Raw genomic sequence first — 16368 nt, 5'->3', positions numbered from 1 at the left:
TTCCCAGACCAGAAAATAACAGTTGGAGATGTTAAAATGCCTGTCGTTATCCTGGGGGACCCAGCCTACCCCTTGATGCCATGGCTCATGAAGCCATACACAGGCAGCCTGGACAGTAGTCAGGAGCTGTTCAACTACAGGCCGAGCAAGTGCAGAATGGTGGTAGAATGTGCATTTGACCGTTTAAAGGCACGCTGGCGCACATTACTGACTTGCTCAGACCTCAGCCAAACCAATGTCCAGATTGTTATTGCTGCTTGCTGTGTGCTCCACAATCTCTGTGAGAGTAAGGGGGAGACCTTTATGGAGGGGTGGGAGGCTGAGGCAAATCACCTGGCCGCTGATTACGCACAGCCAGACACCAGGGCGATTAGAAGAGCACACCAGGAAGTGATGCGCATTAGAGAAGCTTTGAAAACCAGTTTCATCACTGGCTAGGGGACAGTGTGACTGTTGTATTTGTTTCTCCTTGATGAAACACCCCCCCCCCGATTGATTCATTCCCTGTAAGCCACTGCCCCCCCCCCCCCGATCACAGCTTGCTTTCTAAGGAAATAAAGTCATTCTCGTTTAAAAATCATGTATTCTTTATTACTTAATTATAAAAAGAGGGAGAGAACTGACAAGGTAGCCCGGGTGGGGTTTGGGAGGAGAATAGTAGGGAAGGAAAAGGCCACTAAAAAAATTTCATAATAATGAGAGCCTTTTGGTTGGGCTGTCCACTGGGGTGGAGTGGGCGGGTGCACGGAGCCTACCCCCATGAGTTCTTACTCGTCTGGCGGGTGAGGAGGCTAAGGAACATGGTGAGGGGGGAGGGTGGTTATACAGGGGCTGCAGCGGCACTCTGTGACCCTGCTGCCGTTCCTGAAGCTCCACCATATGCTAGAGCATGTCAGTTTGATCATGCAGCAGCCCCAGAGTTGCATCCCGCCACCGCTGATCTTCCTGCCGCCACCTCTCATCTCAAGCATCTCTCCTGTCCTCACGTTGGTCCCTCCTGTCCTCACGGTCACTGGCATCTTTCCTGTACTTTGCTACCACGTCCTTCCACTCATTCAGATGAGCTCTTTCATTGCGGGTCACTTCCATGATTTCCGAAAACATTTCTTCTCGCGTCTTTTTTTTCCGCCGCCTTATCTGAGATAGCCTTCGGGACGGAGTAGGGAGGCTTGAAAAATTTACAACTGCATGAGAGAGGGAAAAAAGGGAGAGAAGTATTTAAAAAGATACATTTTAGAGAACAATGGTCATACTCTTTCACGGTGAACAACACTATTCACCTTATGTAGCACATGTGTTTTCACTACAAGGTCGCATTTTGCATCTTAATATTGAGTGCCTGCGGCTTTGGTGTTACAGATCACAGACGCAGGTTGGGGCAGCAGAATTCGGCTTGCATGCGGCCATGGTAAGCCATTGCCTTTCGTCTTCTGCAGCCTTCATCTATCCAGCGCCCTCCTTTCCCAAATAGCAAGCAAAGCCCGTTGAGTGCTGCTTCTTTCCTGTTAACGTGCAGCGGCAGAAACCACCCCGTGGCAGGTATCAGGGAAGATCACTGCTAAACACCTCCCTTTCCCCTCCCCCTTCAACCGTGTGGCTGGTAGCAGGAAAGATCCCTGCTAGCCAAACACGGAAAAGCTCAGCGCCAATCGCAGCTCCCCATTTCCCCCCACTTGGCTACCTGCAGGGAAGGATTTCTTTTAAGCCACAGGCAAACAGCCCAGTAGGAATGGCCATCTCTGTCCCCTTACTTAAATTCCTGAATTTCAACCAGGTTACCATGAATGATATCACTCTCCTGAGGATAACACAGCATGATAAAGAACGGATGTTTCTTGAATGCCAGCAATCACCGGGACCATACACAGCTAGGCTTTGTCATGCAATGATACTAGATTACTTGCTACATGCATGGCGTGGTCAAGTGTCCTACCATGGAGGATGGAATAAAGCAGTGCTGCCCAGAAACCTTCTGCAAAGGCTTTTGGAGTACCTCCAAGAGAGCTTCACGGAGATGTCCCTGGAGGATTTCTGCTCCATCCCCAGACATGTTAACAGACTTTTACAGTAACTGTACTGGCCGCGAATGCATCCCAAGTCCTCAGGGCAAATTAATCATTAAAAAACGCTTGCTTTTAAACCATGTTTTATATTTACAAGGTACACTCACCAAAGGTCCCTTCTATGGCTTCGTTGTCTGGGATAGTTGCTTGGGAGGGCTGGGAGGGAAATTCCGTCAGGGTGAGAAAAAGCTCCTGGCTGTTCGGGAAAACAGAGAGCACACAGCACTCAACAAGCTCGTCCTCCTCTTCCTCCTCATTTTCCCCATCCGCAGAATCCTCAGCCATGGCTGCGATTACCACCCCCACCTCGGAATCCACGGAGGGGGTGGGGTAGTGGTAGCAGACCCCTCTAGAATTGCATGCAGCTCAGCATAGAAGCGGCATGTTTTTGGCCCTGCCCCAGACTTTCCATTTGCTTCTTTGGTTTTCTGGTAGGCTTGTCTGAGCTTCTTAACTTTCACATGACACTGTACTGAGTCCCTGGTGTGGCCTCTCTGCATCATGGCCTTGGAAATTTTTTCAAATGTTTTTTCATTTCGTCTTTTGGAACGGAGTTCTGTTAGCACAGAATCCCCTCCCCATAGAGTGATCAGATCCAGTGCCTCCCGTGCAGTCCATGCTGGATCTCTTTTTCGATTCTCAGGAGACTGCATTGTTACCTGTGCTGATGAGCTATGCGTGGTCACCTGTGCTGGTGAGCTCTCCACGCTGGCCAAACAGGAAATTAAATTCAAAAGTTTGCGGGGCTTTTCCTGTCTACCTAGCTAGTGCATCCGAGTTCAGATGGCTTTCCAGAGCGGTCACAATGGTGCAGTGTGGGATAGCTCCTGGAGGCCAATACCGTCGAATTGCAGCCACACTAACCCTAATCCGACATGGCAATACCAATTTCAGCGCTACTCCCCTCGTCATGGAGGAGTACAGAAATCGGTTTTAAGAGCTCTTTATATCGATATAAGGGGTTTTGTTGTGTGGACAGGTGCAGCGTAAAATCGGTTTAACACTGCTAAATTTGATATAAACGCGTAGTGTAGACCAGGTCTAATACACAGTGATGTAAGTGAGAGGGAAATCCGTCCTACTGCATGTATAGCCGCACATCTGGTGAAGGCTCTAACATTAGCACTTAAGAACATCATGTGGATTTGGGAACAATCATCTAGAGGCTTTTTAGTGCCATTAAGAATTTTGTTTGACAGTTTGGGGCAGATATAATCCTGCTTCCACATGCAAGTCTTCAAGAGACATTGTAGCCATGTCTTAAACAAACATATTGACATTTCAGACTATGAATGCGTTTTAATCTGAATAAATTCAGGTATGTGAGAGTGTTATTTAGCATCATCTTTTGACATTTCAGACTTCTGAAGCAAAATGGGTATGTTTTTCTTTGTATCATTGTTGAAAACAATGTGAAAAACAGAAAAACAGCAAACTGATTATTTATTTTGTAAGAAAGACTGCCATTTTGAGGCCTGTTTGCATGTATAGCAGTGAACTGACAGGCTGGTCTCATGCTTACTATTCAGATATGTCATGACACCAAAAATATACTGTGCCATGGCAGTGACATGGCACAACCGAGGTAATAGGTCACTGATAAAAAACAGATTTAATATATACCTGTTACTGGCCCAGGGCAAGTAAAATATCATAAATGTTTTAATCATTATCAGTCACCAGGTGAATTGATTATATGCCAAAACAACTGGATTTTCATGACACCTTTTTCAAGGAAGTTTTGCCCATTATGTCTCAAAATGTCAGTCTCTTCCACTTTATTTTGGAAAATAGTGACGATTACAGAATCAGATAGAGGATTCAGCACAACAGTTACATGCTTTTTGACCTTTGTATAATCTATGGAAAATATCTGTTATAATAATTCACATCTTTTGGCTCATCCATTGACCTTTATCTTCCAACACAAATGTCTCACACAATATTAATCCTGGTTATATTCTGTAAATTTAGGTTGGAGCATGTTTAAAGAGCCCATACTGTGTTTGGCAGCTGGTTGTAAGGCTTTTTCTCACAAAATGCACATTTAAATCTAACTACAGATTTGGAGGTGGCAGTTGGTGAAACATTTACAATAAATTTGAGCTGTATGGATCTGGGAAACTATAGCCCAGACTACAACACCCACATAGGCATTATAGTTACAGCAGGGATTGTTTGCTGCTGCTGCCGCCCTGTGTTGTGCAGAGATTGGCAGACAATTGGGTGATCCATTAATGGATTGCCATGACAGTAGTACTTAGTCTTAGATCCAGGGGTCTGTTTTGGGACCAGCTCTGTTGAATATCTTCATCAACAACTTAGATATTGGCATAGAAAATACGCTTATTATGTTTGCAGATGATACCAAACTGGGAGGGATTGCAACTGCTTTGGAGGACAGAGTCATAATTCAAAATGATCTGGACAAATTGGAGAAATGGTCTGAGGTAAACAGGATGAAGTTTAACAAAGACTTCTGTCTTGTCAGTCTCAGCGAGCACTGCAGCCAGCCCTGGGGCGGTGCGGGGGGGGGGGGGGTGTTTGCAGACACAGGAAGGGAGCAGCTGGGAGCAGTGGGGGCTGGGAAGAAAGCGGCAGGAGAACAAAGCTCAGAGACCCAACATGGAGAAATTCCAGGAGGCGGGGCTCTGACATATCTCAGGTGCGGGCAGCTCCTGGGGGGCGGGGCTCTGGCACAACCCAGGGTGGGGCTGCTCCTGGGAGAGGGGCTCTGGCCCAGCCTGGAGGCGGGGCAGCTCCTGGGGGCGGGGCTCCAGCACAGAGCGGGGGTGGAGCAGCTCCTGGGGGCGGGGCTCTGGCTCTGTCAAAAGATGATGCTAAATAACACTCTCACATACCTGAATTTATTCAGATTAAAACACATTCATAGTCTGAAATGTCAATATGTTTGTTTAAGACATGGCTACAATGTCTCTTGAAGACTTGCATGTGGAAGCAGGATTATATCTGCCCCAAACTGCTGGAAAGGTATAACAAGTGGGGTTCCACAGGGTTCTGTTTTGGGACCGGTTCTGTTCAATATCTTCATCAACAATTTAGATGTTGGCATAGAAAGTACGCTTATTAAGTTTGCGGACGATACCAAACTGGGAGGGATTGCAACTGCTTTGGAGGACAGGGTCAAAATTCAAAATGATCTGGACAAGTTGGAGAAATGGTCTGAGGTAAACAGGATGAAGTTCAATAAAGATAAAATGTTCAGTAAAGTTCAATAAAGATAAATGCAAAGTGCTCCACTTAGGAAGGAACAATCAGTTTCACACATACAGAATGGGAAGAGACTGTCTAGGAAGGAGTATGGCAGAAAGAGATCTAGGGGTCATAGTAGACCACAAGCTTAATATGAGTCAACAGTGTGATACTGTTGCAAAAAAAGCAAACATGATTCTGGGATGCATTAACAGGTGTGTTGTAAACAAGACACGAGAAGTCATTCTTCCACTTTACTCTGCGCTGGTTAGGCCTCAACTGGAGTATTGTGTCCAGTTCTGGGCACCGCATTTCAAGAAAGATGTGGAGAAATTGGGGAGGGTCCAGAGAAGAGCAACAAGAATGATTAAAGGTCTTGAGAACATGACCTATGAAGGAAGGCTGAAGGAATTGGGTTTGTTTAGTTTGGAAAAGAGAAGACTGAGAGGGGACATGATAGCAGTTTTCAGGTATCTAAAAGGGTGTCATCAGGAGGAGGGAGAAAACTTGTTCACCTTAGCCTCCAATGACAGAACAAGAAGCAATGGGCTTAAACTGCAGCAAGGGAGATTTAGGTTGGACATTAGGAAAAAGTTCCTAACTGTCAGGGTAGTTAAACACTGGAATAGATTGCCTAGGGAAGTTGTGGAATCTCCATCTCTGGAGATATTTAAGAGTAGGTTAGATAAATGTCTATCAGGGATGGTCTAGACAGTATTTGGTCCTGCCATGAGGGCAGGGGACTGGACTCGATGACCTCTCGAGGTCCCTTCCAGTCCTAGAGTCTATGAGTCTATAAAGACAAATGCAAAGTGCTCCACTTAGGAAGGAAAAATCAGTTTCACACATACAAAATGGGAAGAGACTGCCTAGGAAGGAGTACGGCAGAAAGGGCTCTAGGGGTTATAGTGGACCACAAGCTAAATATGAGTCAATAGTGTGATGCTGTTGCAAAAAAAGCAAATGTGATTCTGGGATGCATTAACAGGTGTGTTGTGAGCAAGACACGAGAAGTCATTCTTCCGCTCTACTCTGCGCTGGTTAGGCCTCAAGTATTGTGTCCAGTTCTGGGCACTGCATTTCAAGAAAGATGTGGAGAAATTGGAGAGGGTCCAGAAAAGAGCAACAAGAATGATTAAAGGTCTTGAGAACATGACCTATGAAGGAAGGCTGAAAGAATTGGGTTTGTTTAGTTTGGAAAAGAGAAGACTTGAGAGGGGACATGATAGCAGTTTTCAGGTATCTAAAAGGGTGTCATAAGGAGGAGGGAGAAAACTTGTTCACTTTAGCCTCTAAGGGTAGAACAAGAAGCAATGGGCTTAAACTGCAGCAAGGGAGGTTTAAGTTGGACATTAGGAAAAAGTTCCTAACTGTCAGGGTGGTTAAACACTGGAATAAATTGCCTAAGGAGGTTGTGGAATCGCCATCTCTGGAGATATTTAAGAGTAGGTTAGATAAATGTCTATTAGGGATTGTCTAGACAATATTTGGTCCTGCCATGAGGGCAGGGGACTGGACTCGATGACCTCTCGAGGTCCCTTCCAGTCTTAGAGTCTATGAATCCAAAAGCTCCATTGGCACATGCATCCCCGAATAGGCACATGATATTAGACTGATGTAAGGGTAGGGAGACCAGACGTCCTGATATTATCAGGACCATCCCAGTATTAGGGGCTTTGTCTTCTATAAGCAACTATTCCACCGAAAATAAAAGTGTCCCGATTTTTCACACTTACTATATGGTCACCCTATGCAAGAATCTCTGGGGTTGTATTTTATTTTGGGCGGTTTTCCCCATTTTACTTCTATTTCACATTTATCATTTCTTAGACATGCTTGTGACATGCTACTTCAGTTCCAAGGAATTGCTTACATTGTAGCAATAGAAAACCTGTCTCTACCCCAACACTGTTTTGGTTAGGTTCATAGTGAAGGTGACAAATTTCCACTGTTAGATAGCTGGAATTTAATTGTTTTGTAAATACTGTGGCTAAATTTTCAAATGTGGTCAGTGAATATACACTTTCAGTTTTGCATGCACAACCAAAACTGTGTGCCCTAAATTTTGTTTAAGATTTCACATGATCCGGCACTTAGATTGGCACTCCCTCATTTAGAGACTAGGTTGAGGTCACTTGGAAAACTTGCCCTTAAACAGCATCTACCTTTCTTAAATCAAAGAGCCTCACACTGTTAGATTTAATAAATGCCTGAAGGTGGGTTTCCATACCTTTCTCCTTTCACCCTCTCCCCAAGAAAGAGATGAGAACAATCCTTTTCTTCTTATTGCCAAAAGTACCTTTCATTGAGTAGCAAAATGTATGTATACTAATGTGGTTTGTGAACTTTAGCCCACTGGAGAGTATCCTGACTGCACCATACTCTGTGGGACTGATACTTGTGCTGGGAATTGTGATTTCTCACACCAGTATACACCAAAGCAAAATAAGCTAGATAAGCAGTCTGTCCTGCATTGATTAAACTGATCTTATTAAACTTGAACTGTAATGCCCTGAAGCTGTTTCTGTGCCAAGTGTAAAGGAAGCCTCTCAAATTGACCATAAAGCAAAACTAATCTTACATAATATCCGCTTGTCAGAACAGGGAAAATAACCTAATACAGTAGAACCTCAGAGTTACGAACACCTCAGGAATGGAGGTTGTTCATAACTCTGAACTGTGTGTAACTCAGAACAAAACATTGTGGTTGTTCTTTGAAAAGTTTACAAGTGAACATTGACTTAATACAGCTTTGAAACTTCACTATGCGAAGAAAAATTCTGCTTTTAACCATCTTAATTTAATTGAAATGAGAACAGAAACAGTTTCCTTACCTTGTCAAAAAATGTTTTTAAACTTTCCCTTTCTTTTTTAGTAGTTTATGTTTAACAAAGTACTGTATTTGCTTTTTATTATTGGCTCTGCTGCCGCCTGATTGCGTACTTCTGGTTCCAAATGAGGTGTGTGGTTGACCGGTCAGTTCATAACTCTGAAGTTCTACTGTACTTCTAACTTAGAATCATAGAATATCAGGGTTGGAAGGGACCTTAGGAGGTCATCTAGTCCAACCCCCTACTCGAAGCAGGACCAATCCCCAACTAAATCATCCCAGCCAGGACTTCGTCAAGCCTGACCGTAAAAACCTTTAAGGAAGGAGATTCCACCACCTCCCTAGGTAACCCATTCCAGTGCTTCACCACACTCCTAGTGAAAAAGTTTTTCCTAATATCCAACCTAGACCTCCCACACTGCAACTTGAGACCATTACTCCTTGTTCTGTCATCTGCTACCACTGAGAACAGTCTAGATCCATCCTCTTTGGAACCCCCTTTCAGGTAGTTGAAAGCAGCTATCAAATCCCCCCTCATTCTTCTCTTCCTCAGACTAAACAATCCCAGTTCCCTCAGCCTCTTCTCATAAGTCATGTGCTCCAACCCCCTAATCATTTTTGTTGCCCTCCGCTGGACTCTTTCTAATTTTTTATTACTATGGATTGTTGGCTCATTCGTGCAGCAGGAAAAAAAACTTCAAGTGAAAAACAAAAAAGCCTGTTCGAATCAATGCCTTACTGTTTTTAATATTTAGTGAGCGTTGCATGTTGATTTTTTTATTGGTATATGACTTGTGTGGTGGAGGGGGAAAGGACACTCCAAGACTGTGTGTGGTATTTTTTTCCCCATTTCTAGATATGTTTTGCATGAATGTACAATGTACACGAGACCACAGTACATTGATCTGTTTACTGCTTGCACCAGTATCCCCAGTAGCACTGAAGAACGTGAGTTCATACAATGTGAAAGATTAAAATGAATTCATAAAGCATGAAAACTTACATAGTGGTATGGTGTTATTTTTTGTCTCATTTGTTCTGAGAGCCAAGTCTAATTTTACTAGGAAAATAAATCTGGAATTAAATTATTGATTCAGTTACCTTTGAGGATTTAATGATCCCTTTGTTAATGTTCTATTTAGAGCATAATTACTGTATATACAGTTAATTACAGTGTGGATATGTCTAATGCTGGACCAAGTCCCGAGGTTTTTATTAAGTTTAACTCTGTGCATACTCCGAGCCATATCCTTCATTCCATGGATCCTTATAATTTAGGCACAGAAATGGGAAGTGTGTATCTAGGGTATCATTCCCCTCTTACAGGGTTGCCAACCTCTGGGATTGTCTGTCGTGTGATGAAACCTCCAGGAATACATCCAACCAAAATTGGCAATCTACCCTCTTAGTCCGTTGGGCCCTGCAGAAGCCTATCTGTAGTGCTGAGGATCTGCTTGGGAGGAGTGGATAGGGCCAGTGAAATGCACATCATTCCTCTACTAACTCCATGAGGAATCAGCACAGATACCACATATGGATGGAGACTGTATTAACTTTTATGTGCAGCTGCTTGGTACTGTAGAGATTCCCTCCTCCCTGAGGGATGTCACAGGGGAAGGAACCATCTGCAGACTTGAAGCCAGCAGGGCTCCAAGCCATTAGAGCTGCCCTGCCACACAGCCCAGCAAGGGGACAAGGTACTCTCTTAGTGAAGGTGGATTTAACAGTCTGTAGGTGTGTAGGGGTGTCTGGCCATCCCTCGCTGTCAGTCTCTGAGGGAGGCCACATCTCTTTGCTGTCATGCTCCTGGAGTAGCAGACTGTCAAAGGGCAGGGGGGGAATTAGCAGTCACTTGGGCTCAACCCTCAGGAAAGGGAGAGCAGCGAGGTAAAGCATTTAGGGACAGTGCAGGGACCCAGGCCCCTGGGCAGGGCAAGGCACCTTGCAGTCTAGTACTCTAGCCCTCAGGCAGGGGCGAGCACCAACTGGTCGAGGGGCCAACACAAGGGGCAAGCACCAACCACAATCTATGGGCTCCGGCAACGGAGGAGCGCCAAGTAGACTTTATGGGGCTCAGGCGGGGGTGTCTGAGGAGCACAGGCCTCCTGGCCTAAGGAGGGGGAGTACTCCCCACCCAGGTAGGGTGGCAGGGGGGACATGTGCCCACTCAGCTCCACCACATCCCAGCCCAGGGCAGAGTGGTCAGTCACTGGGTCAGCAAGGACTCCATCTGCAAATTGCTGACTGTGTCTCCAGCAGCAACACAGCCAGACAGAAATCTGGTTCCCCTGGGCTGCTTCCTATACTCCCAGTCAGGTGTACCTGCATCCAAGGGTCATCCTCCATCTCCCTAGGGTACACTGCAAGCAGCAGTCCCAGCAACTCCTCGGTGTCAGGCATGTCTGGCTGTTCGGGTAGGTCAGGGGCCTCCTGCACAGAAATCTCCTGCAGGCTCAGGCTCCTGCAGCAAGCAGGGCATATCTGTCTCACTCAACAGTTTCCACTCAACTGAGCTACAAGGCCCGCCTTTTATATTTCCTGTTCTTGTCCTGCCTCTCTGCTTCTGGTGTGGACTTCCTGGTTCCACCCACTAGGATGTGTGTGGTCCTCCCTCACTGGAGGGAGGGCCACACTTCTTTGCTACACAGTCCTTAAGGAACTTTATCTGGCTGATGAATTTAGTTTAGTTTGTCATGTTTATACTTTAAAGCACATTTTTTTAAACCCAGCTGAGTGTTGATATTGTACAGCTTTGAGTAGATGTTTTGAAAATATGGGGTTAAGTTCCGTAAAAATGGCTTTGGTACTAATTGCTCTCTTTTCTTAATAGTCTTAATTAATGGAGGGTTTTAAGTGATAGAGGATAACCCCCCCCCCGGCAACTAAAAATGTGAGTTTGGGGAAACATACTAAATACCTGAATATACCCTACCATTTTTGTAGTGTTGAAATTTGTTCGCAAGGGCTGGCACATCCTAGATATTTTTCACGTTTCTGGGCGCTTATTCTGGAGAGTTTTCTGGAGAGAGACAGTTTCTTTATAGGTAGAGCACTTCGGTTTTGGTTATTTTAATTTTTGCCAGGAATTTATTGGTGTTTATTACTACAACAATAAAAACAGGTGAAAATTGGTGGAAAAAAACTATTAATATTTTTTCTGGGTAAATATTGGGGTTTATTTTGGTAGATAGAAGGACGGGGGGAAAGTATTCAGTAGATTAATGCTTTGATTAATGGAATTCAATGTTGTTTGCTGCAGAACTAAAACAGAACTAAAAACACAATGCCACCTCTGACTCTAAAAAGCAGTGCATCTCTAATCCCCAAATAAAAATGTTCATTTGAATAAACAGTTTACTGCTGTAGACTTAGAACTATCAGCCTATAAATATTTGCATTTAATAATTGGGCCACACCATTTGCAGCACATACACTTAAGTTAATCCTTTTCTCCTGTTTTTTTTCATTTTGAATACTTCCTTGTGTTCTGAAATGTATTCTGATACAGATTTTTGTTTTCTTCTCATTTTAGTGTGTCAAATATTTAAACCGTTATGTGTTAACAGCTTGAAAAGTGTACGTGATGGATGTGAGATTCATCAATATGTTCAGATGTGCATGCACTTCAGAGCTTGCATGCGTGCCTGTTTATTTATTCTGTGTACCTTCCAGACTAATACATGTAGCCTTACTTCAACAGGTAGCTTTGCGTATACATACAGACTAATGTATTATCATAACTCATGCAATGTATTGTATTGTCCTACTAAAACCAGTTACTTTTTATATATTTGAATAATACAAAAGTAGGGTGAAAATCAGAAAAAAAATAATGCTTTTTGTAAAACGTGGGATTTTTTCAGTCAAAATCGGTTTGAACTGAAAATGAAGGGGCTTATTTATAGGCTAGATTCCTAGCAGGCCTAACACAGCTGCTCAGTGGAAAAGGGAGTACTAAGGTACCCCTCACTCCATTGTGTGGTAACATTAGGGCTGTTTGCATTGCAGCCTTGGCATTTGTGGCTTTCTCACACCAGGAGCAACTAGGCTGAGAGTAGCAGGTAGATGAGATCTGTGATTCTGCCCCTGCTATTCAGTGTCTCGCAGAGCAGACTAGATGCATGTGGGAGAATAAATCACGCTCTTAAAGGACTTTTCACATTATTTTCCTCTCCAGCACAACAGAAGAGTCCCTGAGGAATTGTGTCTAAGGTCTTGTCTTCACTGCCAGTGACATGTAGGGTACATGTAGTTACATTGCACAATGAAAAGCAGACAGCAGCTATATGGTGGTGTGTAGCTAAAAGCAACAGTAAAGGTTCTGGCAGGGGCCTTTCCCCTCTGCCTATTGCCTGCCAGAGCGTCTGCCCACTGCTGAGTCTTTTGCTGCAGCAGGAAAAGGTTCCGGCAGCTCTCTATGGTGGGGAAAGCTCCAGCAGTGGGGAGTCAGCGGGACACTACATGGCTAAAGATAGCAGTTGTAGACAGGAGAGGCACTGCTAGGACATGTAGAGAGCCAGGAAGGGGTATATAGCTTAAGGTTCTGGTGTGTCTTTATTTTACCTGCCTAACCTGTGGCTCACTGCTATTTGTACTCATGCTAATGGGGCATACAGTGAATGTACTCTGCATGCTGCTCTATGTGTAGACATAGCGTAAGAGGAGAGTTTCTGAGGCAGGTCTTACTTTTGGTGAGGTGCACCTATACACGGTCCCTTACTGCTTGTATAATTCAAGGATCTTTAAAGATAATCATCATTTGCTTCAAAATAAACACAAGTAGAAAAGCTGATTACATAATTGAACTATTTAAATGTGTATACACATGCACAGCACCTGAATTTAAACAAGGTGGTTGCTGAGCTGTGCACTGAGTTTGTATACCCATATTAGGCAACTGCAGATGGAGATGGGCATAGTTGCTTGCATAGGCGCCAACTCCGTGGGTGCTCTGGGGCTGGAGCACCCACAGAGAAAAATTGGTGGGTGCTTAGCACCCACTAGCAGCTCCTCACCCCGCCCCCTGTGCTCCAGCTCACCTCCGCCTCCTCTGCACACCGCATACCTGCTTTTCCCCCCTCCCTCCCAGTGATTGTGCTGCGAAACAGTTGTTTCACATGGCAGGGGAGATGGGGAACGCAACACGCTCAGGGAAGATGCGGGAATGGGGTGGGGATTTGGGGAAGGGGTTGGAATGGGGATGGGGCAGGGGTGGGGAGAGGATGGGGTCAGTGTGGAGCCAGGGATGGGGAGGCACGAGCACCCACCGGCGCCAGGGAAAGTTGGCACCTATGGTTGCTTGTGCAAATTAGGCCTGAAATTCCACATCTAGCTTGTTTAACAATATGTGCATGCTCTCTCTTTCTCTCTCTCTCTCTCTCTCTCTCTCTCACACACACACACACACAGAGAAATGCCTGTTTCCTTTTATCTTAAAATCAAGATTTCTGTTTTCTTCTTTTTCTTAAATGCAGAAAAACTTCACTGGCCTGAGCAAGAGCTCTCTAAAAAGTCAGTCTTAAATCCAGAAGAACATAAGCTGACCATTAAGAATGAAAGCAGTCTTCAGCGCCTGTCCTCTGGAATCCTTAAGGATATTTTCACAACAGGAACCAGTAGCTACAATGTCCTTCTGCAAAGCAAAGAGGAGAAAAAACACCAATCTCAAAAGCTGTCATCTGCTCACCACAAGAGGCACAAAAAGTGCACCAAGTCTTCTACTACCTCGCGAAGCAACGAGCACCGCAAGATCAAAGTCCCACTGCCTTTGCTCAGCAGTGGCTGGTATTGCACGAACAGGCAGCCATCCATCTTTATCGCTAGCCCAGTGTCTAGCAGTGTAAAGTTTACACACAGTATTTCTGTTGCAGGGAACAGCATAGGACTGCCACCTCGACCCAAAAGCAAGGCTAAGAGACATTATTTTTCTAGTCTAACAAAGCCAAAGCAGCCTCAGTTGTCAAAAAGCCATGGTAAAGAGGTAGATGTCTCTGGCCGAAAACTCTGTATACTAACTGCCATAAAGCCTTCCAATGTGGAAAAAGAGAAGATTAAATTCTTCAAGTCCGATTTTACCTATAATCCTCAATTTGAATATGCAAATCCTGCATTGCCAAATGTGTTAGCTAAGCACAGCCAAGCATCCAACAAGTTTCTTAAACAGGTATAGTAATTGTTACACATGCTCCTTGTTTACGCCGCTTTTTAGTACCTTTTTCCACTTATAAAGACAGCATTTGGCTTTGTTTGCTGAGGTGAGAACATTCTTCATTATCTCATAACAGGCTGCATTAAAATAGAGTATGAAAATATGGCATTTGACAGAATACAAATTATATGCCACATTAGAAGTAGTCTTAGAGTCTATGAATCCAAAGTACTGAATGCACGTCTGTATTATAGCAGCCTTTTCACTTTGAACGTGTTTTGATTTTAAAAATCTTTTTCAGGACTAAAGCACCTGAAACATACTATCATAATCTGTAAGGGTTTGTCCACAAAATGTTAATTACTAGATGTCTTTCTTTATTTCTTGTTTTCTTTGACTAGCCTGCTCTACGGATCAAGATTTTACTATAACATTTTGTGGCTCTAACCCCAGAGCATGAAGGGGGCCATATAGTAATTACATTTTTTGTATATTTTCAAGGGGGCACCGGAGTGAGGGAAGGAAGGAGGGAGGGAAAGAGCCTAGAAAACCTGCCAGTCCTCTTGATGACACAAGGATTTAGGGGACAATCATACATTCATTATTGCTTGCCTTAAGGTCACGATTATTGGATAAGCATGTGTTGATTTCATTCAGTTTAATTAGCTTTGGAAGGATTTTCACATTGCATCAGGCTCAGTCAGGCAGCAAATCAGTTCCCGTGCCCTTGACTGTGACTGAAATTCTGTTCCAGGCTCAGGTAAAGCTGCATAAATCAGTTTTCCTATGATACATGGCCTAATTTCAGTGTGGATTATTGTGGGATATTAGGATAACGTTGTTTGTCTGATCACTAAGCTGCAGAATTTTCCATTCATTTTAGTAGTGTGGCTTCCTACCTATGTATTCTCAGGCTCAAAATGTTTTTATTTTAACTTTAAACTACACCTCTACCCCGATATAACGGGACCCGATATAACACGTATTCGGATATAATGCGGTAAAGCAGCGCTCCAGGGGGATGGGGCTGCGCAGTCCGGTGGATCAAAGCAAGTTCGATATAACGCGGTTTCACCTCTAAGGTAAGATTTTTTGGCTCCCGAGGACAGCGTTATATCGGGGTAGAGGTGTATTTTAACTGTAAACAAAATAAGATACTGTCAGTGCTTATCTACCCAGTTTCAGAAGTGACCCTCTTTTCACTAGTGCTTTTTTGGTAAGTTCCTTGACTAGCCTAGGAAATAAAGGGTGTTTGGAAAATGTGTTTAACAGAGAATCCAATATTGTAAGTGATGCCCTGGTTACAAGCTCTGTCATTGTGTACTAGGTTCTGGTTTGTGAGCATGAGTAGGTAAATTATTTCACTTCAAAACAACAAAGAAGCTCAGTGCAAAAATTGAAAACAAAAAACCAAGCACCCATGATTCTAACATCTGATTTAGGGAGAATTTTTTGGCCGCGGACATGTTCAGAAGTGCATTTTTATTGATTCATTTAGCTATCTTATGATATTTAAACGTGTAGTTTGCAGATGTAAATTAAAAATATATATTAATGTAACCCACTAGCTTGGTTTTATTATTACCTTTATGAAAAACAGAATTTATAACTTATCTGCTCTGTCCTAAAAAGTGGAAAAAAATCCTTTATTGAGGACCATGTATTTGGCTTTTTCTTCCTCTTTCGGGTCTTTCTTTTTTTAAACAAATGTCCTTTTGCTCGTTGGATAATTTTAAAAGCATTAAAAATAGATAATTGCAGATTCAGGTCCTTTTTTTCCTTCTATAATTAATAAAATAGTTTTATTATTAAACTAAATTTTGCATATTGCACTTAAATTTAAAAAGAGCTAGTGATATTATGAAAAACCAAACAATTCAGCCTGGTATGGTGGAATTGTTTTTAAAAATGAGACCTTAAAAACATTTTATGTGAAGATCGCATATACAGAAACCTGTGAAATATCTGTTTAAAGGTTTGATTTCTTTCAGCCTATTTCAGTAAACCAAAACACTGTAATAATGAATAGATGCCTTTTCTGATAGTGAATGGTTCCTCAGCAATATGCTATCTGGTTTTAGGGACTGACATGTCACTTTAAGCTTTTCTATTTT

The 16368-nt window shown here is 43.4% G+C and overlaps 1 protein-coding gene and 1 long non-coding RNA gene across 5 annotated transcripts in view; one reads left to right on the top strand and one right to left on the bottom strand.

The window, feature by feature from the left end:
* The window catches only part of MATCAP2 (microtubule associated tyrosine carboxypeptidase 2), a 60124-nt gene that overhangs the window by 13633 nt on the left and 30123 nt on the right, over positions 1-16368 (top strand). For 2 of the 4 annotated variants that reach the window (XM_050937735.1, XM_050937734.1), the window contains exon 2: positions 13581-14269. The exons of 1 other annotated variant lie outside the window; for it this stretch is intronic. In XM_050937735.1, the coding sequence (XP_050793692.1) occupies positions 13581-14269 (689 nt within the window). Of the gene's footprint in view, positions 1-11676; positions 11807-13580; positions 14270-16368 lie in introns of those variants that run through there. One more of the 4 variants, XM_050937737.1, reaches the window with a different exon arrangement.
* Positions 570-10660, bottom strand: LOC127043771 (uncharacterized). Its single transcript, XR_007772322.1, has 2 exons — positions 10429-10660; positions 570-1184 (listed from the first exon to the last, which is right to left on the bottom strand). It is a non-coding gene; the product is annotated as an uncharacterized LOC127043771 (long non-coding RNA).

Source organism: Gopherus flavomarginatus, chromosome 2, assembly GCF_025201925.1.
Source record: "Gopherus flavomarginatus isolate rGopFla2 chromosome 2, rGopFla2.mat.asm, whole genome shotgun sequence".
Classification (NCBI taxonomy): Eukaryota; Metazoa; Chordata; order Testudines; family Testudinidae; genus Gopherus; species Gopherus flavomarginatus.
Note: the sequence above shows the minus strand (reverse complement) of the source record. Positions and strands in the feature narration are given on the sequence as shown.